This window comes from Channa argus, chromosome 4 (assembly GCF_033026475.1).
Source record: "Channa argus isolate prfri chromosome 4, Channa argus male v1.0, whole genome shotgun sequence".
NCBI classification, from domain to species: domain Eukaryota; kingdom Metazoa; phylum Chordata; class Actinopteri; order Anabantiformes; family Channidae; genus Channa; species Channa argus.
Window position 1 is genome coordinate 7,916,244 of NC_090200.1, and position 23,985 is coordinate 7,940,228.

General features: G+C 41.5%; 1 protein-coding gene across 1 annotated transcript in view; it reads right to left on the bottom strand.

Annotated features, from left to right (window-relative positions):
- The window catches only part of cspg4 (chondroitin sulfate proteoglycan 4), a 63,472-nt gene that overhangs the window by 25,748 nt on the left and 13,739 nt on the right, over positions 1-23,985 (bottom strand). The window contains exon 2 of the mRNA XM_067500294.1: positions 408-571. Within this exon, the coding sequence (XP_067356395.1) occupies positions 408-571 (164 nt within the window). The remainder of the gene's footprint in view (positions 1-407; positions 572-23,985) is intronic.

Here is a 23,985-nt window from a genome sequence, read left to right on the forward strand (position 1 = left end):
AATGTGTACGGAGCTAGGCAGGTGCTAATTATGCACATTCTTAACATACCTGAGATAAGTAAGGTTGTTACCTCACCTTTTTCTTTCTAAATTAACTCTGCATCTGCTTGTGTATTTTAAGCCTTTCTTACAAACATTTCTTTTCTTTCAAGTACTGTTTGTGGAAGAAGTTGTTTTAGTATAAAAATGTGTTATTATACCTATGGAGATCATACTTTAATTTTAATTTAAAAAAAGATAATGTAAAACTATTGGTAATTTTGCTAACAAGAAACGTATACTTAACATACCTCCAGATATTCAAGGATAACGATGTTCATACACATTTACACCCATCTTAAGGAAAGAGTCTTTTACATTATCTCATACTAGCATGTAAATAAAATGTCAGTCTGCTGCCTACTTGCCTGTATTTTCCCATTTTGGAGCTCAAGGAACAGGTAGTCTTCCCGTCCTGCAGCCAGGAGCAGCAGCCCACTTCGCCGACTCGTCTTGATCTGGAGTGACAGGTCGAAGGTGGACACGTCTTGAAAGGTGTGTATACTGCAGTAGCTGTCCCCAAAGTACGATTCTGTCAAGAGTGGAAATAGGTTTTAGCAAATACAGATAAGAACAGGGTATTATGTTATCCCAGAACGCCGAGGCATCCGACTCTTTAACCCTGGGAGAAGGATTTTTTTTCCTATTCAATTTGACGGTCGGAGGACAGTGGGTGTCATTTCAAAGGAGATCATGAAAATTCACCTGTGACCTGTGAGTTGATTTGATACCATTGATTAATTTGATGTTCTGCTGATGTGGAGCATTAAATAAAATCATGCTCAGTAAAAAAAAAATCGACTTTAAAACTCTCAGGGTTTCAGTCACATTGTTTAAGCAGTCACACAAAGACATATATTTAATTAACTATTCATATTTGAATCACCACTCTCCTTTCTTTGCAATTAAGACAGGATGGAGAAGAATTTGCATTTACAAAAAAAAAATATATAAACTGTAACATGATGTCAATTTGCACTCTCTAAGCTCTTACATTCATTATACTATATATAGGATAACACAACATATTTTACTCTAAGCTCACTCTACAGCCGCTGATTGTGCATTGTAATGTGGAAGTTTGCAGAAATATGGGTATTTCTGTCGCTCTCACATTGCAGTGCATCTTGTTCAAGACTGATTTCTAAATTATCAGGTGTCCTGCTGCTACTGGATGAGAGAAGCTCTGGCCTCAAAGGGATTCTCTCACTGAGACTTCACTCATTACCCCTGTGGAGGTTTTCTGGGCATATAGAGTCAAGGGGTGCAGGATTTCCCATGGTTGAGCTGCCTCATTTCCAATGATATGCAAATTCAGCCACCTGCCTTGGACTGTGCTCTCCGGGGCCCTCGACAAAATGTAGACCACAGAGGAAGTCAATTATTTCCCAGTGCACATGCTCTGAAATTAAACTGGACCACCTCCAAGACCCCGTTTTTTCAGCAGGCTTTTCTCCATGGCCTTAACCAAAAGATATAGAGACGGGACTTTCCATTAGCCGCCCACTTGCCCTCATAAGGGTGATAGTTCGGGATGCTAAAATTCACTGGCACACAGTGAAGAAGGCGGGCTGCATATCACACAATACTAATGCTTTGGAATTTTTGGAATAGTGAAGCAGTGAAACATCGCTGTGTTGCAAGCTCGAACGTTCCTTTGAGATCACGACCGCCCAAAAGTTCCCTCAGAACCAACATTGGAATCCAGGGGCCTGGTAGGGCTTGATGCCAGGAGGCAAAATTCTCACGGAAAAGCCTCTCAGACAGCCACAAAACAGAAGAGGAGAAATTAAGATACGAAGCATTCACATCCGTAGGTATTTTCTCAAGATTGTTTGAAAGTATTCAAGTGAGAGCAAAAGTCTGAGTCTTTAAAGGCCAGCCCGTGTTTGTGTGGCATCTACATTAATGCCACGCCGCCAACTTTAAAACACCGAAGGTCATATTTGTCCTTTGGTTTCCCATCCTATAAATGAAGCCTTCCTCCCCAGTTCTGCAACAAACCCTGGAAATGTGAACAAAGACAATCATTTTGATGTCAGCAAGGACAAGAGCAAAGCTTTTATCACTGCGTTTGTGCTTTTGTCATTTCACTAAAAGGCATTTGCTTCTGGTTCCAAGGCTGCTCTGTCATGAACAAAGTCAATGATGAACGGTCTCAGCACAGAGCTAAATACACACAGAGACGTTTGATTACACACTGCTACACTGCACTGGTCTCCTTGCAGCCATAGAAAAGCCATATTGGTTGTTGCCAGGAATAAATATCACAGGAAATTGTTTTTGACATTATCACATATTGAACTTTGCAATGCCCATTTCGTAAATGCTAACAAATGATCTGAAAGAAATCAGAGAAACGTAGCAAAACGAAAGCAATGAGATCCCTGCTGGTAAAATTCAAAGTGAGAATAAGGCTGATCATGCAAATATCCATTTGTATTAGTGAATCAAATTAAATTATCAGTAACATTTTCCCAATGGCCACTTTTCAGAGGCTATTGACGTTAGTTGTTACCGATTGTGCTAGAGGCTTTTATGGAACTGTTCACAAAGTTTCTGCTAAGGAGACGGTATTCCAAATGAAAGACTGCTGCTAATTGCTCAGGAGCCTTCAGGCTGAAACTGAAAAATGGGGGAACAGAATCTTTTTTTTTTTTTTTTTTTACAGGCAATTGCATTAACAAAGAAAATCGCAATGTGCTCCATGGTTCTTAAACCCGAGCTTTTGTTGGATTGTTCACTGAGCATGGGGATAAAAGGCTGAAGGAGAGAGCGATGCCAAGACAATTCTGCCTGGGGATTTTCTGGTTCAAATTCAGCTAGCTGCTGTTGCCTTCAGGAAAAGGAGCACATTTTCTAATGATCCACACAATTGCTTTACTCTCTGCAGTGTACCTGGTCCTGGAATTCATTAGTTCCCCAGCTAAGCTGTGAAAAGCTCTGTGCAGAATAGGCTTCATGTCGGAAAAGCACATTTTCAGCATGCTATCTGTACAAATGCCCTGCTCTGTGACACTTCTTTTGTCTCTGCACCCTTGCTGAAAATGTTCATGTTTTCACACAATTCAATGGGTATGCAAAGAGGGAATCGCACCTACAGGGTGAAGGGAAAACATAATTATGAAAGGCTTTTTTAGATTGGGACTGGGCATCGCAAGTCTCCAGATTTTTACTGCTACGTAAGGCGTGTTTGTCGTCTTCCTGGGTGTAAATTGATGATGTGACAGGTGACTTCTCTGACATGGTATCACTATCCATGCTGCCTGTGAGCTAAAGTTTTGAAGCTGCTACGTCCCTCGGTGTCAGTCTGAGTGTGGAGGTTTAACCGCACGAGAGGACAGTCTGTAATGCCATTTAGCTACCACACCCCTCCACACACTACTTTATTGTACATCAAGCAGAGTCCTGGTCTCAGGCCAATGCAGATGGCCATAATTTGATGACTGACTGCGCTTGTATTTATAATGCTTGGAGGAAACTGAGTCTTCCTCTCTCTCGTGGATGACCAAATGAATTACTCTGTTGTCTTTCTTTCCCTTTCCTCCTCCTTCTCCTCTTCTCCATCCTCTTTTTCTCTCAATCTAGCGACACATGTCCAGAAAAGCTATGGGGAACAGACACACTGACCACAAGTGCAGGAAGATTGGAGACATTCATTCGACTTTGTGTCCTGTGACTTGTGTGAGTCAGAATCACTTGCAGACTTTTTTTCTCCGCCCTGGCTGCATTGGTCACCAAATGAAAATACTTGAATCACATGCAAAATATCCTGAAGTCTAAATACCTGAAGAGACATCTAATAAATATGGGCTGCTAGTGTGTCTGTGAAACCGAGTAGTGCGCAATTTAAATTCATTTTATTAATGTGACAGTCTATGTTTCTTTTATATCATGTTCCCGATTCAAAAAACTTTATTACTACTTTGCCTTGTTACATTTCGTACGCCAACAACACAAAAGCAAAAAAACCTTTTCATCTGTCAGTAAGAACAAAGACAATCTATAGATAAATAAAATGAGGTCCACAATATGATTTATTTCTATAACCGTATGCAGAAGTTTTCTAACCATGCAGAAGTAAGGATGCCCGGTTTCATGTTTCTCTGCCATAGTAACACTGCATGAAATCCAAACAGTAACCGAAAAGTAACTTGACTATAAATAGGGGTTATGCTGGTCATTTGTTTCCTTTCCTGGGCTGTGCCTACTACAACAAAATGGCTTATGGATATAATTACATTGAGCATAGAATTGAGGAGTCTTTAGGCCCATAACTGCATTAAGCACACGGCCACATGGTGATTAACACATTATTCACAAGGGTCAATAGTAGATGTGCAGATATTACCTCTGAATCTGTTATAATATACAGTAATTGTACACCAAAAATTGATCATGTTAAAAAATTAGTTGATTGCCAGGCGACAGAGCAATAAATTATAACGTTATTAAGATTATCTGTCATATATTAAATGACATCTCTTCTCCAATTTACGTTTCCCTGGATGAGTCAAATATCTTTTGACTGGACATTGGGGTTTAAGACACCTGTAATACCAAGCAGCAGTATATGGATGAACTAATATCAATCCATACATGAAATGTTTTACAGTGGCAACGTTGTAAATCACACACTGCCAGAGTACAGTCATGCCTGCAGAGGTAAGGCAGCACTCCTCTACTGCCTTGCTGGGGCGACGCTTCTAAGAATCATGACAGGAAGTTAAAAAAATTGCATCCAATTTACCCACAGAAACACAGGGAAACCCCACAAGATGGCCCCCGTGTGCCCTAACAGTTAACACTGCATAACTTCAACTGTACATACTATATAGATCATAAGTGTTGCAAGTCACGTTGTACACTTTAAATTAGTTTCTTGTAGTTTGTTAGTGTTGGAACAAACAAACCCAGTCACAGCCCTGTTCCCTACATTTGACATCTATGTAGTAACAATTTGTGACACAAAATAAGCCTTAAGAGAACTTCAGCTGTTGAGCTGCTGAGAAAACGTCTTTCTTTTGTTTTCCCTGAAATCCTCACGCTTGCAATGCAAAGTCTCCTCAAAACAATTGGAGCATGATTAATGTCGTCGCTGTGCTTCAATCTTTGACAAGTGGTGACTTGAATTATGAGACAGAATGTGTTTACTGCATTAACATGTTTCTGTTCCTCGCATTTATCACAAGTACTTTTGTAGCCTAAAAAGCCATAGGCTTTGTCTGCCTCCATCAACCCCAAACATTCTGCTTCTGACTTGAAGAAAAAAACAACACGATGGCACTGAGACAAATCCATGCAGCAAATACGTTAAACGTATGTATTTACAATATCATGTGGACTGAGCAATCTCATGACCATCATCGTGTTGTTTCACATAAATGCAAATGACAATAACAAGATCCGAATGACAACTTGCTTGCTGCTCTTTAAAGGAAAAGATGGTGTTGGTTGCAACATGTTTATAGACCTCAGTCTGAATACATCAGGCTCAGAAAACACAACTACCTCCAGCAGAGTTAAACAGAGCCCCCACTTTACATACCTTGACAACAGCGGTTTTTAAAGAACCCCCCCCTCCTTCCCCACTGACTTTTCAGAGATCACCAGGGACACACTTTTACAGGTTTTATGGAGCTATTTCTCAAACGAGACTATGTCAGTGTGAAACGAGCACAGCATCATTTTAGCCCACCATTCAATTCCCTCTGAGACAGCACAATGTTAGCCAGAGTGAAGTACATACAATACAGAATAAAATAGGCTTGTGGAGCCGCAGCGGGTGGCCTCCTCAATGGTAATAATTAAAACTTTTCAGCCTGTCTTTTTGAAAAACAAACAAACAAACAACAACAAAAACAAACAAACACAAAACTTGCACTTAAACAACAGAGGAGGAGTGGCAGCGCCAACGAAAAACTAGGGCCATTCGCAGTGTAATGTCATTTCAGCTTTCAAAAACGATCCTGTAAGAAAAAGGGAGGGAAAGCATGGAAATAAAGATGTGAAAGCCTCAGTGTTGTCTGGGATTGAGCCGTTAATGGGAGAGGCTGTCTGAAAGGCTGGGTTGCTATACAAGATGAATAGGAAAGGCCCACTTTCTGTTGAGGGCTAGGGGGAAAAAAGCCCTGCTGCAGAATTAATGACATTTGTAAAAGAAAAGTGACATGTTTGCCTCTGCTGCCATTTTCTTTGCGGGATTGAGATGAAAGTAGTCAGGAGGGATCAGAAAGGTGAAAGGTTGCAGTGGAGTAACGTAAGACCTCAAGACATCCAATCAAATCACAGGAAACAGAAGCAACAGCCTTGTTTAATACTTCAAAAGCTTTCTTTAGGGCCTCTCTTCGCACAGTTGCTGCTGAAAAAACATTTCCATCAAAACATCGGCTGCCTTGCAATTTTAATTTACCTTTGCTTTACTGTATTTCAAGGCAATTCTGAACAAAGACATAGCGGGATAGTTGAAAAAGTACACGCTGAAGCCTTCTGAAATGTCCAAATCAGGCTTGAGCTACAAGGTAAACAGCTCCTCTCAGAGTCAATACTGTGGCCGAATATGGTGTGACAAATTCACAGTTTGTTGGCTCGTTGAGCTAAACCAAAAGACTCGTTGCTCTTAATGGCTTTGGACTGATGATCTCACTCAAGTAACAATGTAGTAAGAGAAACAGCCATGAACAGAAGCACTGTTGTGACTCGGGGCTCTGCTGTAGTTTATGACTGGCTAATACAAAGCGTGCCTCTGTCGGCCGAGCCGTGCCGAGGAAGCCATCAACCACCGAGGTCCCAATGGGTGGGTCCTGTTAAAATAATCCCCCTGTGACATCAGAGGACTGACTCCCCTGTTGCTATTTCGACCTATATCCCTCGTCACACAAACACACACACACACTTTCTTTTGCCAGATGCTCATGTACTGCAAGAAATGTTCCAACAAGTGATTGTTTATACACCTAACTGTGACTTTCTCTGCTTTCCCTCAGCTAGAGAAAGGCTGTTTATAGACTGAGCTGAAGGACGTTTTAACACTCCGGTAATGAATTCCAGTGTGAAGTCTCACCATGTGAAAAGAGGCTAGAACGGTGTGTCAAGGGAGAAGACAGGAAGGAAGAAAGTAGAGCCGAGTAGCAATGGAAATCACATCCAGGCTAATCAGACTTTTGAAGTGATACAGCGTATTTCTCATCTTGCAGAATAGCAAGTGTCCTGTGCTTCTACTCATTCGCACCTGACATACACTCATAAATCTAATTAAAAGGTCAATAAAGGATTTTCATTATCCCGCGGTACTTTATTCCAAAAAAGCCTGAAAGGTGGGAGAACAACCCGTGAGCACAGCATGTAAGGCACAGCTGGCTAGACTGCTCTGGCTTTGTTCCACAGCACCGAAGGTTCAAGGTAATGGCAGCAGGAAATTAGCAAGCAGTTAAGTACAGCCACTTAGATTTCTAATATGTACAATGTCAACAAAGCAAAGAGGTTCTGTGTCCTGTTGCTACATCCACTGATTAGTCAGGATAATTAAACTAATTCATTTTATTGTTGGTTATTTCAAGTCGTCAATTTAAAGTGCGATAGCCTGTCACTCCACTTTTAATTATTGCACTTTTTCATCATCACCACACTGCTGCTTTTCCATTTTCTCTCATGTCGCACGAACGCTTTCCTGAGAAATCCATCTTTTGTTTCATAAATGCTTTCGCAGAAGCTTAAAAGGTGCCTCCAAATCAGTTGCTCTCAACACTCAAACGGTAGTTTCTCACAGTAGAACTACTTTCATGGTGCACTGTTGCCGTGTCATGGCTCCAAAGCTGCACTGAAAGTAACCCCTGCTGCAGTTTATCGACAGAGCTGCAAATGTTGGGAGCATACTGAACAGGATCAACACAGTGTGAGGGAAGTGTTCAGCAGGCGAGCTTTATAACATTTTGAGGTGTTTTGAAAAGTGTTTGCTGCAGTGGGTCGGCCACGGGCTGTCGATGAATTCTGGTCTGACGCCGATCGTTAATGTCAAATGGCACTAAGATTTATTGGTAAAACAACAAATTTAGGAAAAACGGTTTGAAAGAAACAAGCTTGGTAATTTCCAGAATAAAAATGCAAATGTAACAGCTTTGAGTTTTAAAGGTGGTTCAACTATTTTTATGGTTTAACACTGGAGAATATGCTTAAACACCCCGTTGCTTCAACTCCTGAGCACAGACACGAGAGTGGTATTGATCCTCCTATGAGCTTTGTCTTCAGGAGCATTGAAGAGAGTATAATGATACTGCACACATTCAGTGGTCTACTCCTTTAGACCCAACTTTGGGGTTTTCCAGCTTTGACATAAAAATGTCACATATTTCTGATAGCCCGTGTCTCTGTGTGGAGACTCCCTCTGCAGTTCTTGGAACTTTACTTGAGTGTCAGACTATGCTCTTGAGGTTTTTGTCCTCAGTTCCTTACAGTGGGTTTTAATGTTTCCATCACTTGTACGACTGGTACACAGTTGCAGACTACTGAGAGTATCTGAGGCGACACTGGAACAGTCACGTTTGTGAGCATGAAAGAAAAGAAAGCACTTGACAGCAAGATGATTCCATCACTTTTTGGGGGGTATTGAAAAGGTGCGTCAGTGTGTTTGCTCTCATCCTGATTCTTTCAGAGTCATTTCTGAGATATCAATAGCTCCATTCAGCGTTCGCTCCGAGTGCCCTTAGGACTGCAGTTATGAGAACCAGCGCAGGGATCACTCACCCCACCACTAATTATCAGCATGACATTGGCTTTTCAGTGGGCTGGAAAACACTTTGCTGAGTAGCAGTTCACTGTCATAAATCACAGGGGAACAGACTTGGGGCCTGGATCCTAAGAAACCCAGATCAGCTGGAGAGTAGGAGAACTCTTGGTAAAAATGGGGTTCATGTCGGGCGTCGCTGCTGTTGGGCCTCTAAATATGAATAAATCAACCCATCCTTTGTTTTCCTTTGTAATTGCCAAATTTTGTATGTTAGAGTCAAAAGTATTGAAAAAAGCGTGTCGATTTTAAGCCTTGATACAGTTAAAATGTTCCGATAAACACATTTTTCTGTATCGCAGAAAAGGCTGCTTCGTTGGGCGGGTGTGGCGCAGGATGTGGAGCGGGTTGCCTATTATTTAAACAATCGGCGGTTTGAATCATGGCTTTTTGCAGCCACATATAAAAGGGAGACGCTAAAACCCAAGTTGCTCTCCGGACCAGCACCATGTATGGCAGCTTCCCTGGAATTAGTGTGTTTGTGAATAAATGAAAGAAAGGGTATTTTGCCCCCCCCCTCACAATATGTTCTGATTTTAAGTAGTAGAGAGAGTTATCACCATGACTAAACATTCAACACTAGGATTTGGGACATTTGCAGTGTAATATAGACTAAACATATTTCAATAACTTCCACCTACTTCTGAATGCTATGGCTAAGTGCGATTTCAGTCAGCAAGTTTCTCAGCATCTTTATTCCCAAGCATTCAGCTATAATGGCTAGAACAGACAAAAATTCAAATCCTTTATTTGCTTCCCCTCTGACTCAGATATATGAGCATACAAAAAGATGTGACTGAAGCTGATACTGATTGCTTTGATGACCACAGTGAAGGTAGTGACAGGGAAATTAGCACAGGCACAGCAGGTTCCAAAAAAACTGCAATTATCCTTTTGAGAGAATTATAAACAAGTAATGGATCTGAAAAGTCTCCTGTTTAAATTTAACATTGATCAAATGTCTAGAGACAAGACTCGGCTTCAGGCTTCATACCCTACAAAATTTTCCGAGACTAAATCTGATACTGAGGCCTTTCTATAAACGAGGCCCCTAGTCTCGCCATGCTCCAAGGAGGGAAACTGTGATACAGAAGCTGTAGTGAAGGGGGCCTCCCAAAACCCATATCCGGCTTTAACCTGGGTCTGCACAGTCAGTGTGTGTTTGAGATCAGAGCGTCACATTAGCCCCATAATGAGAACCAGCTGAAAGCACACAGCAGCAGACTGACCTTCTCCAGCTCACACAGATTCCTGCCCAGCACCCCACCTCGCTCCTTACTCCCCAAAACCTCTCTGCTGCTTAACTCCGCTGAATTTAGTGGCCCAGATAATGCCTTATCCAGATGTCAGCTCTCAAACCCCTCCATCAGCCGGCGTTACTCTAAACCATTCCAGTGCACACACCCAAAAACAGAAGTAGCCGACATGGTGCAAACGTAAACACCCACAGTCATCTGTGCACATATTAATGGCCACACACACACACACAAACACACACACACACACACACACACACACACACACACACACACACACTCTTCGCCATGTCTGACAGTCATTCCTCTTTAGCCTGCTGGCTGAGTCAGCCCACCATTTTCCACCAGGCTACTGTTGAGGAGGTCCGCCCTGCTCCACCCAGTCCACCACTCATCAGGAGAAGTCACCAGCACCCTCCCCCCTATCTTGCTACAATACTCTCACTCTTTTTCTATGTGCTGTTTCCAGCCCAAAATAAGCAGCCTATAACATGGAAAGCCAAGGAATGATGCTACGTAACAGCTTCAACAAGACCTTAGTGTTCCATTTCATTTTCCCCAAATTTGCACAGTTTGGTATCATTACTGAAGTACTGACCTAAAGGTGGACAGCATAATTTCACTGGAAAATGTTAGCAGCTGGAAGTAGAAATGGGGGGAAGTCTCCAGAAATTTGATGTTGAGATGCCTTCACTTTCTCTTATTTGGAGCTTTACCACGAATGTATGTATGCCTGAGCTGATAAACGTATTACTTATACGTACTAATGCAAATTATAAAACCAAGACTGTAATGAATATTTCAATTCAATTCAACTTTATTTATATAGCGCCAATTCACAACAAAGTCATCTCAGGGCACTTTACAGAATAAAGTCAATATTTGAAAAACTCACTAAATAGACCAAATGGGTATTTAGTCCAGTGTGAAATTTTGTTCTTTATTTATTTAACCTTTCTTTTAAAAGAGTGGATTCACAGAGCATGAACCCCTTTTTCCAGGAACGCCCTGTATTACGCAGTGACACACAGACACGCACCTGGAGTCTAATGCTATAGTTGGGAGAAGTTCATTTGCTCAAGGGCTCCTTAGCAGTGGTAATGCTCTTTCATTCAGATGATCTGGGCAACAAACCTCTGCTCACAAATAGGCGTCTTTTTCTAAGCAACCCCCTCCAAACAATTTGTAAAATAATTTCTGGTAAAACATAGTATGGAGCTTTTATACTGTGTAATGTAAGCACTGGTTTTGTTGGGTCGAAGAGCTCATGCCCCATCTCTGGTAATGATTTTAACGTGATGACAAAAGTGCTCTGTATCCCAGCCAAATCATTCACTGACACGCCAGCCCCGGCCCCGCGCAGCATCGTGGCAACACAAATCACTGTTTACGGTGCATAACTTTCGTCCTTTAGCAGTTGGGCTTCGTGCATCAGTGTGATCTGCAACAAGGTCGGCTGCTTCAACCTTTACATTGCTGGTAAAGAATGAATCTCTTTCCTCCTCCTGACATTTGTCACATTGCGCTGTGATATGATCAGCTGTTCACTGCGACTTTAGTGAAAACCTCTGGCTGCCAGCCATTTCTACACCTGGAAGCGATTAATTCACTTATAGTTTGAGCATTTGAGACCTAATCGTCAGCATTGGCCACCACAGCACAGGATAAAAGCAGAGTGAAATAGTTTAACTTCAGCTGACTTCAACAAGTCCTTCAACCTTTAGGCCCATGTGGGTTGTTTGTCCCACGCGCCCACCAACACACAGAGACCCGCTTCAGTTGAAATTGCACCTGACAAGCAGCACAATGGCAGCTTGCGTCTCCTAGAATGGCACAAAAATGGTGGCTGATTTAAGGCAAATGGCGCTGAAGCACATTCCAATGTTGATTCCCATTCACCCGTTCACACACACACACACCGATGCAGTGGCTGACATGCAGGGTGCTCACCTGAGCCATTGGTAGCAACTTGGGGTTCAGTGTCTTGCCAAAGGACACTTCGACACGTAGCCTGGACCAGAGATCGAGCCACTGACCCTGTGGTCCATGGATGACTAGCTTACCAACTGAGCTACAGCCGCGCCCCCCGCCCCCACCTTAAAAGTCACTGATGTCATATTTTGAGCCATATTTTGAGACACACACCACAGACACTCAAAATTTTGACTTTCAGTGTCAAATGTAACACACCATCACAGCAGTAGAGGTTCTTTTACACTGGATTAAAATTCTGGTTCTCTGTAGGAAAGTTTTTTGACCCATCCGTCTTCAAACCTTTGCCTACAGTAAACACCAGGTGACAGACTGATGTTCAATACAGCCGGCAGACATCGGCAAGCGGTGATACATATCTTTTGGTTATTTTAGAGTGCTGGTACAAGCAACCTATACAGCCATATTTCACATGAGGACAGTCTTGTCTACTAGGTTTCATGTGTGCAGGGCCTCGGGGAAAAAAACTTGTGACAAGGGTCATGAGTCATATTGGAAACAACAGCACCACAAGTTTGTGTACACCACTGCTTGCTGAACCTCAGGGATGCCTCAAAGCCAGAATGCACAAAAAAGCTTTAGAAGAAAATGTTCAGAGGAAAAGAAGAATGATGAAAAAGACTTCGAGAAAGTGGGAAGTATGTGTCTGGGAGACTGGAAAAATATCTTGAGTAATACAAAGAGTGAGTACAGAAAGTCAGACAAACATCAGACAGCTTTATTTCTTCTTGCTCTTCCTGCAAGTTGGCACAGAACCTCAACAGATAGACAGACAAGGTCCCTATTACTTCTAATTTGCATTTAGATGATAACAAGAGGGGGTTCGGATGGGCTGTTGTTCCAGGAACTTTTCCCGTGTATCCAACAGATGTAATTACGAGTAATGCACCTCATTGCCTCTGACTGATTACAGTGTTAGTTCTTCATTTCTTCAGAGAAGTTGTTCATAATCTTCCTTTGTGTAACCCCCAAATGTGCATTGCTGATTCAACTAAATGCTCATCGCTGTGTTTGAAACAACAGTGCATACTGCGGACGACTGCAGAGAAATCAAAGTCCCTCCCATACTGCACCACCCACCTCGAGGATGACAGCAGATCAGGGCAGCTATTGCTGAAGGTTGACTGCTTCTCAGCTACAGAGCTGATCTTTAGAGGTATGTGTGCTGAAAGTGAAACTATTGTTCCGCAGTCAAAGATCTGTCTAAATTGCCAGAACAGTGGATACGAAGACTAATAGTGTGTGACAGCTGAATGCAGCCTTCAGCTTTGCTCAGAGTCTACGAGCGGTGTATCCATGATCTTCAGAGGAGAGAAAAACAACTGCTCTCTGACTGTGATGAACAGTGGACAAGAGGATGTGAACATTTACCAAGAGTTCAATGAGGCATTGATTAAGGGATTGATTAGAAAACAGGAAGTTACTTCAGGTAAAAGTCTGGTTAATTATCTGTACACACGTAACTGACAGTCGATCCACCAACACGAAACCGTCCTGGTCGGCACAGAAAATCGAAGTCAAACACACAGCCTGCAGAAAGTATAAAGTCATCTATGACTCACGAGGAGCAAGTGAGTAAAAAACATACTCATTTACGGGTCATGGGACAATGGCCTTCTGGGCACAGATGTCTAAAAGGCCCCCACGTATTCTACAGTAGGTCACATATTGTAGATAGTTTTGTGTTTTTTTTAGATATTGTGTGTTTCTTATTGGTTGTTTAGTTGGTCTTTGTGGTAGTTTTGCATCTTTTTTGTTACTTTGCAAACGCTGTTTAACTGTTTTGTTTTATCGTTTCATAAAATTGTTTGACTCTTCAGTAGTTTCGTGTCCCTTTTTTAGTACCCTTTTTATGTGCCTTTTTGTTTTATGTCTCTTTTTATGTTGTTTGTTGTCTCGTCGTGGTAGTCTTGCATTTGAAAAGTTGGATAGATGCAAATACGTCCTATGACTCTCGGTAGCTTTGGTTAAAACTATAAATGCTATTGCGCGACAGCAGTGGATGATGGGGAAGGTTGTCCAAAAATCAGCGACTCCAACCCTGGCTCCTCTGGGCCACATGTCAAAGTTTCCTTGACCTGTGACTAAATACCCAAGTAGTAGTAAAACCTTCTGGAAAACCAAGTGAAACCAACTGAGACAGACTCAAGTTCTCTGTAGCTATTTTCAGCGATAAAAATAGTGGAAACTGACATTCAGTTCAAATCCTCGTAATATATGTCTCAACTGTCTGAAGGTTTTGTGTCTTCGTGTTTCTTTATGACGTTACAGGTGGGAAGAAATCTATAACGATTAAATCATCCATTAATATGTACCTGGTGTGTATTTCAGAGCACATGTTCCTCAGACCTGTCAGAATCCGCTAATCCAGATCGGGTGCATCTTGTGAGCACGTCATTCATCATCAGGTAGACAAAATTAATCTTTAATCCTGCCACGGCAGCATTATGTGCTCTAATGAAAGTGCCACACACGGGTGAGTAATTTGATGGTATGAGACATACCATACGCACAGATGGCTTTAGCAGATTTGGTGAATAATACCCACATCACTGCACATAGTTTTACATACAATGCTGACAGCTCCTCGGCTATATTTAGATTTATGAGCACATTTGTTCATCGCACTGAGGCGCTAGATGTTTTTTTTTTTTTTGCCCACTTTGGGTGGGGAATATTGACAAGGCTGTCAGACTTTGATGAATCCAGGCGTTGGAAGAGCACAATGTTGAAACACGGTGTCAGTGAGATCGAGTGAGAGAAGGATCATCAACGGGGCCAAGTAACTGATCAGCGGCAAAATGGAAAGGGAGGAATATGTTTTTTATTCACTGCTGGAGGCAGAAGCTCCATTGAGACAGAGTGACTGTCTTGACTGAAGACTAAAACAAAGCCCATGTCTAAAATCGATCCTCGCCTTCACAAAATCCTGTTGCTGAAAACAGAACAGAACTCGGCGGAGGTAGCCACTGTAAACTTTGACATGGCAGGGAAGAATAAACACAAGCCCGTGAGGGTTTAAGAGTCTATCCAGACAGCTGATAATTCCAAGTATTGATTGAATGAAAGGTTTTACTTGTTAAGTGTGAGTCTGTGAAGCAGCTCTGTACACAGTGTTGTGCTTTAACAGCTCTATCGTTAGTTTGAACGCAGCTCTCACACAGAAACCACAGAACCGTGATATTTCATATGTGCACAAACCATTTATTTAGTCTGACATTTATCATTAACAAAAATGTAATTATCTAGTTTTCCATTCACAGTGGTCAATAGTCAATAGGAAGATTATGCCGTAAGTTACTAGAAATGTAGTATGATAAAGTGTAAAAAACTGAAAAACCTGTGAAATGTCTCACGTTTTAATGCACATTGTCAAAAGTCATCACTTGCTCACTTTGTTCCATCAACTTAAAGTCACAAAGTTCTGTTTATTAGCACACAGCATATTTTCGAATCATGTACTGGACCATGTTTGAAATATGTAAATTCACTTGATTAAAGACTCCTCTTCTCTGCTCCCAATCCCTGTGGACGAGCGAAACTATGTCATGCTATTACAGATAATGGTCCCTCCTGGAGCAAATGTTCTGTCCTTCACCTTCTTTCTTCTCCATTTCCCGTCTAATGTTTTATGAACATGTGCTCAACATACTGTCATTTGGCTGACACTGACACCGTGGCCACGTGACTCCTATAACAGTCTTGCAGGTCAATTATACAGCACAGTAAAAGCACTAAATCACCTTTCAGTGGCACAAAGGAGACTTTTACTTTTTGATGTAAGTTTTTTTTACTTTAAGATTTAGACTGACAGCTATGGATGGCTTTGTGTTAAAGATCTAACTTCTGGTCGGCAGAAATCAGTGAGGCCCACTCTTTAGCAACTCATCTGACAATGTTACATCAAATAATGCCACAAATTATACATAAGGCTAAAGATGCTGTGTTGCTAAATTAAACCTTTTTTGGATTGTCAAGGAAAGGCTTGGGTTTGAAGTTTTAATCAAGCGACAACCACCAGAGCTGAATCCTAAAGCCCTTTGTCCGAAAGTAATGGCCTCGTTTGCTGGTTTCATGTCTCTTAGTGTTTATCAAGATGTGAGATTCGATAATTGTAGTTCAATTAAGATTATATCAGGATGTAGAGGTGGTTTTGTTTGGGGTGTGCTTACATAAGTCACCAGTCTCCTATAGGATTAAATTAAAAGTGGTGGCAGTGGTGACTTTTGCCAAGGTTTGCATCCTCATCTGCCCCTTTGTGTACTGATGTCTCTTCACTAACGCTAGGCCTTGATGAGATTTTAAGCCTTTCTGCCCCAGTTTGATCATGCTCAGTGGTCTGGCTTTTGGTATATTGTTCATTTCTCAGAGCTACTGGTCTAGTCTATCTCAAGGCCAACACAGAGAGACCCACACAGACAGCCACCTCACATTCACACCTACGGGCAATTAAGAGTCACCAATTTAACCTGACATGTGTCTTTGGACTGTTGGAGGAAACCCGAGAATACTCCACACAGAATGGCCAAATGAATTATACAATTTGTTTACATTTGTTTTGTTTACATTTATACAACTACAAAATGGATATTTTAATATACTATTTTTCCATTCTCACTTTAATCAATGTCTATTAACGTATGGCCTCCTCAGCTCATCCATGTGTAGGAAAGAGTTGTACAGAATATTATTAAAGTAGAGGCTGAGGAGGAGCCAAAAAGTACACCTGTACTCGGGACATTTGATTTGATGAATTAGTTGTTACTTGAACTTGCTGTATACACTTGGCTTGGCTAGTTGGCTTTGTAAAACTATTTGAACATTTTCCAAAAAGGGAATTAGCATGCATTAAGGTCCATCTGGCTCATTGTGGAGGAGGAAGAGTATGAGAAGCAACTTTTCCATTCTCTCTTCGCCTCATTTAAGTACAAATGATGTGATTTAACCCAATGCTTGAAGAATATGGAGCAGCAGTTCTCCTGCAGTACAAACCCAAACCATCTGCAGATGTGTTCATGGGTTCTTACTGGCTAAGTCAGCAAACCTCGCTGAATGTCAATATGTGTGAGAACTGCTGCACCACATGGTCTGAACATGCATATATTACATCTCATACTTCACAGGGAGATCAAATTTCATGCCAACGGATATGATAACCATAAATCTGAGGATTAGCTTTTTGAGTATTTCACAGATCTGGATGATCTGTCAAGCTGGCAACACGTTTCCTGAGAAAAAAGGGTTCCTCCAAGCTTCTGCCCCAGACGTCAGACAAACAAATGAAAAAAAAACAAAACAAAACACACACTTTATGTGTGGAGAACACATCTGTCAAACACAGCATTGAAAAACCTAGAAAGTGTCATTATCAGTCATTTTCTAAATTGATCATCAGCATTGTATAGTAAACAGACTGGAATAAGATTCAGAAACTGAAATCTGTTGAAATCTGAAACAGGTATCAGTCTTTATGAAGAGCAGATGAAGAGTAGAGTCCAGTAAGGCTCCACGACAACTACAAAATAACAATTTCCTCGTTTTTTTTCAACCGTTGAAAAAAGTCGGTGACACCTCCTGATGATGCTGTTGACGTGTTTACTCTTGTCTGAGTTTGCAGATGAAATGAAAACAGCTTACAGAGCCATTCATTTAGCATCCATACAACATAAGCTGACCCACTTGAAAGCTATCTGAGAGTAATTAAAATTCCTCTGGATTTAAACACATTCTCGAGTGCGCATGCTAACGGCCCTTTTGGGACCTTCTCGAGCTAATCGGAAACACTGAGAAGTGTGTTTCTTTTGCTAATGGGTGAACATGTGATTTCACAGCTCCCAATACGATTATACTCTTATTAGGGTCAGACATTCATAAAGACTCATTAGCAATTTTTCCCATCGTGTGCGCGAGTAATATCATTTCTATCTCCTCTAGTGTGTGCAGCCTTCCCGCTTTGATTGCAGTGACTCAATCCCTTTGAACCAATTTGTAAGTCATTGAGTGCCTGCACCCAAACTTAACCCACATTTAATATCAAGCAAAAGTCTCATCGAAAAGACAAAAAGGGTAAGAGCCTCTCTTGGCTGGCTTCAGACGGTTCACTTTTGTTTTTGAAAAAAATACTACAAAATTTATATAGGACTGACATGTTGCTGGTTTATCCTTTGAATATCTGTAGACAGATTGGGAGAAAAGGGAACTGGCATTTTGTACAACTGTTCATTTTTTGTCTCTCTTTAGCATTTTGTTTCTCGTTTAGACGCTTTGCTTCTTTGGAAATACTTTGCATGTCTTTGCAGTAAATGTGCATCTGTTTGTTGTTGGGTTTTTTTATCTTGTGGTTTGTATTGTGTATGTTTTAGATTGTCATACGTTTTTTTTTTTTTTAAATCATTTGAGTTCATAGTGATTTCTGTGTGTCTGTGGTGATTTATTTCTTTTGCATCTCTTTGTTGTTATTTTTTTTGTTGTCTTTGAACCGAGTTCTGTGACTTTCGAACAATGAAATTTCAACACTCACTTGAAACAGAAGGTCTGGCCCACGGGCCTCGACCTCTCGGGCCTCTGGGCCTTTATCTGGCGGAACCGTTCGGCAATCCATCTGTGAGAATTTTCCAAATAACATATCTTGATGCCAAAGAGTTGGAAAACAACACCTTAGTGTCACAAAACCCATGTTGACTTGAACACTCTTTACTCTTATTAATGGTGGAAATGCAATCTCCTCCCGCTTTCAGAGAGGTTACTACAAGTAATTAACTGTTCCTTTGTGACCTTGTTTAAATAAAACTGCTAAAAAGAAGGAGCCACGTTGTTGTGTATACTGGGAGCCCACCTGCGGTGATAGTTTATACTCATGTTAATTGAATAATGTGCACGTGCTCGGAGATGGCAGCGCAATTAATGCTTAACAAGCCGTTGTTGCACAAACGTTGGCTGTGGGTGTCGCCGTTCCTCACTCTAATAAGGCCTGGACTTTTAGCCTCATACAAGGATGCTAGCTTGGCAGTTTTGTAAAAGCTGCATGACATATTATTTCCTATCTTTGAGTCATATGAAGGGTGTGGTTCTGGGTCGTGCACAGATAAATGTCAGTTAGTCCTTTATATTGCTATATTTGTTAAAGCTGCATGAAGTCAGTGCTCTATTTAGTAACTTGCACAGCAACTTTGTCTAAACATCCTCTGATATAGTGGTTTTTTGTGGCAATAGTAGGGCATGTTCAGATAAACTGAAATCTTATAGCATCATTTGGTTTGGAGAAATGAATGCTTTCACCATGCAACATGCAATGGTTGCCATTAAAAAGAGAGAGTCACATTTATTTCTAAACATAATTTTTGGCAAACAGGGTTGTTAGAAACTTTTCTCACAGAAGAATAAAGCACATAAATATGCTTAAAAATATAGCAACAGAACTGGATTTATTGGCAAAAACAAAAGTAAGAAGCTTAAATTGTCTGACTCATCCATCTGCCTTAATGCTTCAGATGGCCGCACACAGGAAATCTCATACATAAACACATGAGGATCGCCACCGCCTGCTCTCGCGCATCCTCCTAATACGACACAGACACGATCAATTCAATGAACCACTCAGGCAAGAGCGGACACACAGACAGACGTTGATACTGATAAAGGTCCTCCTGATTAAACCACAGCGTGTGTGTTAGTGGATTACAGGTTATAGAGGAGGGTTTACGCCTGCAGGGATGTCAGGTTGAATTCCCAAATGAGATCTCTGTGTGGGTTGAGTAATGCCATTTTCTCACACTACATGGGTCCAGTGAGGTGCCCTTGAGCAAGACACGTAAGCTGCAGCTAACAATGGTGGCTCCCCAGTGCGAATGCGCCTATTAATATAAAAGTGAAGCTGAGTGTTGCTACTGTAGGTGTTGAAAAATTACTTATCTCTGAATTACTCATCACGCCTTCAACACGCCGTATGGAGAGTGTGGCAGCACACGTGGTGTTGCCAACAGAAAAGCAAACACTTGAACTGTTGCTAAGGAATATGGAGCACATACATTCGATTTTTCCTTGTCCACCAAGTCATCGTACGAGTCGACAGTTGAGCATGAAGTGACAGCAAGTGACTGCTCAGCCTCACACGGGGTGTGGTGAGCAAACAGCAAGTGTGAGACTTGCACTGGGTTGACAGAAGTTTGGCGAACTGAATTACACACATGCACACATGGATTTAGTTCTCACCCACACGCACGTGCACACACGCGCGCACAGCCAGCAGTGCTCTGTGTGGTAGATGACATGGAATGTGTTTGCTACGTTTTTACTGCGTTCGTCCTTTAACTCTGCCAAGATTTGACGTGGTTTGGGATTGCAGAGAAGAAGGCTCTTTTTAAACATTTATAAGCTGCGGGGGCACTTCATCGCAGAAGGGAGGGGCCGTCCAATTCAGGCCGTGGAGGAAACCACCTCCCCCCTCCCAAAAAAAACAAAACAAACAAAAAAAAAAGGCAAACCAAACAAATGGCACAAAAAGTTATTTTTCAGATGGTTACTGTAAAAGGAGCCTTTGTATTCTCAAAAATCGGCTTCAACCAACCTTTGACTAACTGCAGTGGAGGAAAGGACAAATGGAAAGAAAGACTCAAAGAGAAGGTACGGCGTGTACCCAGTGGAAGGAGGGGATTTTCTGGTGAGCAGCAAAAGATATATTTCGGGCAAAAGAGGCTTCTGATCTGCTGTTTCACCAGAAGGTCTTGGCATAGTGTCTGGGCGTTGGTCTGGTTTCCAATAGCGTCACTCTCCGTGCGACAGCCGCTTCATAAGACCTTAATAATGTGTTTTATTTTTAACTGCTTCAGTTATGTGATGTGGCAGCGATAACTGCAACAGTTGTATTCAGTGAGAAGCTGCAGTTAAACTAAGGAACACACACAAACCACAAGTATGGATTTACTTTGACAGACAACTCAATGGAGAAATGTGCAGTACTGTTTGCCCACGGGGGACAAGAAACCACACCTCTGTTTTAGCTGCAGTGCTGAAAAAACTGCAAATGGCTATTGATGCTTCCTGTTGCCATGTGACTGCAGAAAAGCAGCTTGAAGCTTTTTAAACATTTCCAGCAAAACATTGTACCATAGAGGCAACTTCCAGCCTCTGGTGCCCTGAGGATTTCGCAACATGTTACACTCCCCGAGCTGACAGAAACACACAATAAGGTTCCTTGAGGATACCAAGTAAAAGCAGCCTGCTGTGAAGAAAGGCTCCGGGTTGGATGTGTAGTATGTAAAACCTGCTGAATCACACTGTGTAATGCAGTTTACTCACACGTCTTACATTTCGCGTTAACATGCTTGTGAATTCAAAAGTTCTCCAAGTTAAGCTATTAAGTGCTTCGTGTTCCGACTGTTTTAGATGGCAACGTGGATTTTCAGCATTTATGTCACATGGCATGTGTCAGAGGGTTGCTGAACTCAAAACGCTGGCCCTGCGAATGCAAACGAAGCCTGTCCTTCACTTGTGGACATATTTGTAGCTGTTTATTAGAATTTAAATGAGTTTGAGGAATTCAATTCCACAGCCCCAATGAAGAAGCACATGTCTTTCTGACTGCTAATGAATGCTGCTCTGAAATTCTGCCAAAGGCATCCAATACCATCCAGCTGGCACTTAGATGTTCTACAGATGTGCTCGATTCAACAAGAAAAAAAAAAGAAAGAAAAGCCCATGGTAATAAACACATCCTGAATGAGGCACTGCAGAAGTATGGAATGCGTGAGTGATGCATTTTTACAAACATACTTTGCTATGTGGCCTCCCAGCCAACAGACTGGATTTTATGGAGAATAGTCCATTTGTTGCTGACTGTCTTGGTTCCAGAGGATGTTCTGGTTCAAGTCAAATGAGTTGTGTATGAGTTGTACACGCTCAGACAGGAACAGTGTTAGTAAATAAATCAAACATACATAGTGTTTGGAAGTGGGTATCAAATGTTACTTATGCAACACTTCTGGGGGATGGGGGGATCATTTAAGTTGGAAAAAATTGGAATATCATTGGATGAAGCCACAGAACATGAGCTTTAGTGAAAAGGTTTGTAGCCAAAACAGGAGGAGGCTTTTATAAAGAAGCCTCTGTAGATTCAAAAACTGCAACACAGCCACATGATTTATCAAAGCTTTGTGTCATTTGATCCTAATTTTATCATGAATCCCATGGTTGTTATTGCATGAAAAAAATTCATCACATTTATAATTTTTACATGTGTTTTAAGCTTTTTTTTTTCTTTTTTTTTTGCTGAGGAGGAGACAGCAGTGTGCTGACACCAGACGACCTGCAGGAAGTGCAGGGCTCATCCTGTTGTATCCGGCATTAAACCATCTCTGCAGCGCACAATGTGTGTTTCATGTCTTCACAGTGTTAAACTATTCCACTGAGACTTCTGAGGTTCAACAGTTTAAATTTATTCATCTCAATTAAGCTCGACGTTGCTCTGTTTTTTCCTACTGTGGCTGAAGACTCACAGGAATGAAGCATAAGTCCACAAGACAGGACACCTGTTCACATTTAAAGCTCCATTCATAAATCAGAGTCTTACTGTACTTATTATCCAGCTCCCCTGTTTTCTTGGCCACTAAGTTTGTTTCCAAATGACCTCACTCAGGAGCAATGTGATTCAGGAGTCAGCAGTAAGTTCAGACGGAGACCAACATCAATAGTTTATGACTTGCATTTAAAAAGAGGCCTGAGGAGGTCTGTTCTGGTTAAGGTAAAACCATCATTGTCTGTGAATTAATCATACATCTGATAGTAAGACATCACTGCAGGGCTGAAATCACATTTCCATGTGTAAGGTGTTTAAATGGGATCCTGTTTGTGTATTGTAGTGGTGTCTTGGTGTGATATTAGTGATAAAAGTAAAAAAAAAAAAAAATTGTGAATTTGCATTATATACCAAAACATGAATGATAATGGAAAAAGACAACATTCATGCAAGTTTGCATTCTTCAAGACTCACAGGATTATGTGGGCGTGTGTCATTTGTCCTGAAAGTGATGCTACAAAGGGAAAAATCCCACTGTGACACTGTAAAATCATAATCATAATTGAGATTTCTCAGTCTCAGAAGTCCATGGGAAATTTTGTCTTGTGACTTTGTGTGGCCAGACAAAATGTCGTGGGGGATTTGACAAGTACAGATGGGCACCATGTTAGAGGAAACCCTAAATGAATCCAGGACACAAAGGAGACTGTCCTCTGTGTAGGCTGCTTGTACAAGCTGGAAAAAACAGCCCACACAAACGTGACACCATAATGACACGGGTATCAGCCGTAGCACTGTAGAACATAACTGTGTCACCTTGTATTTAGACAGAGAAAAGTTTTGCCAGGAGGCAGTTGGACAGGTCAACAAAGCAGAGGACATTCCCAAAGGGGACACGAGTTCAAGTCTAGTGTTAAACAACATGCTGTTGCTTTGTGAAGAGTCATCGAATTAAAACAAAGCCACCTCAGTTTAACAGAACCCAACCATGTTTTTTAGTGCCCAGACGGAACGTAACCTTAACTTGATGTGTTTGGGTCGTGTCGTCAGAAAGAGCAGCTGAAGGATTTTATAAAGAAGAAAATGGTCATCACATGTTCAGGCCTTTGCAGTCACCAGATCTCAATCCAGTTAAACACAGAATTTAGAGCCAGGTATTAGACAGAGCTTTTCTCCAACACTAAATGAGGGAATATCTTTTGGAAGAATAATGTCTCATCCTTTTAATTCATAGAAGACTTGGAGAATCAAGACCAAGGCCCATAGAAGCTGTTCTGGTGTCATGTGGTCTCCCAGTATGTGGTTCACCTGTCTGCAGTTGTCAGATGTCAGTCTAAACCAGAGTTTATTGCCTCCTCCTATATATGGTTTTAGCTCCTCAATTATACAATTATAATTGGGGC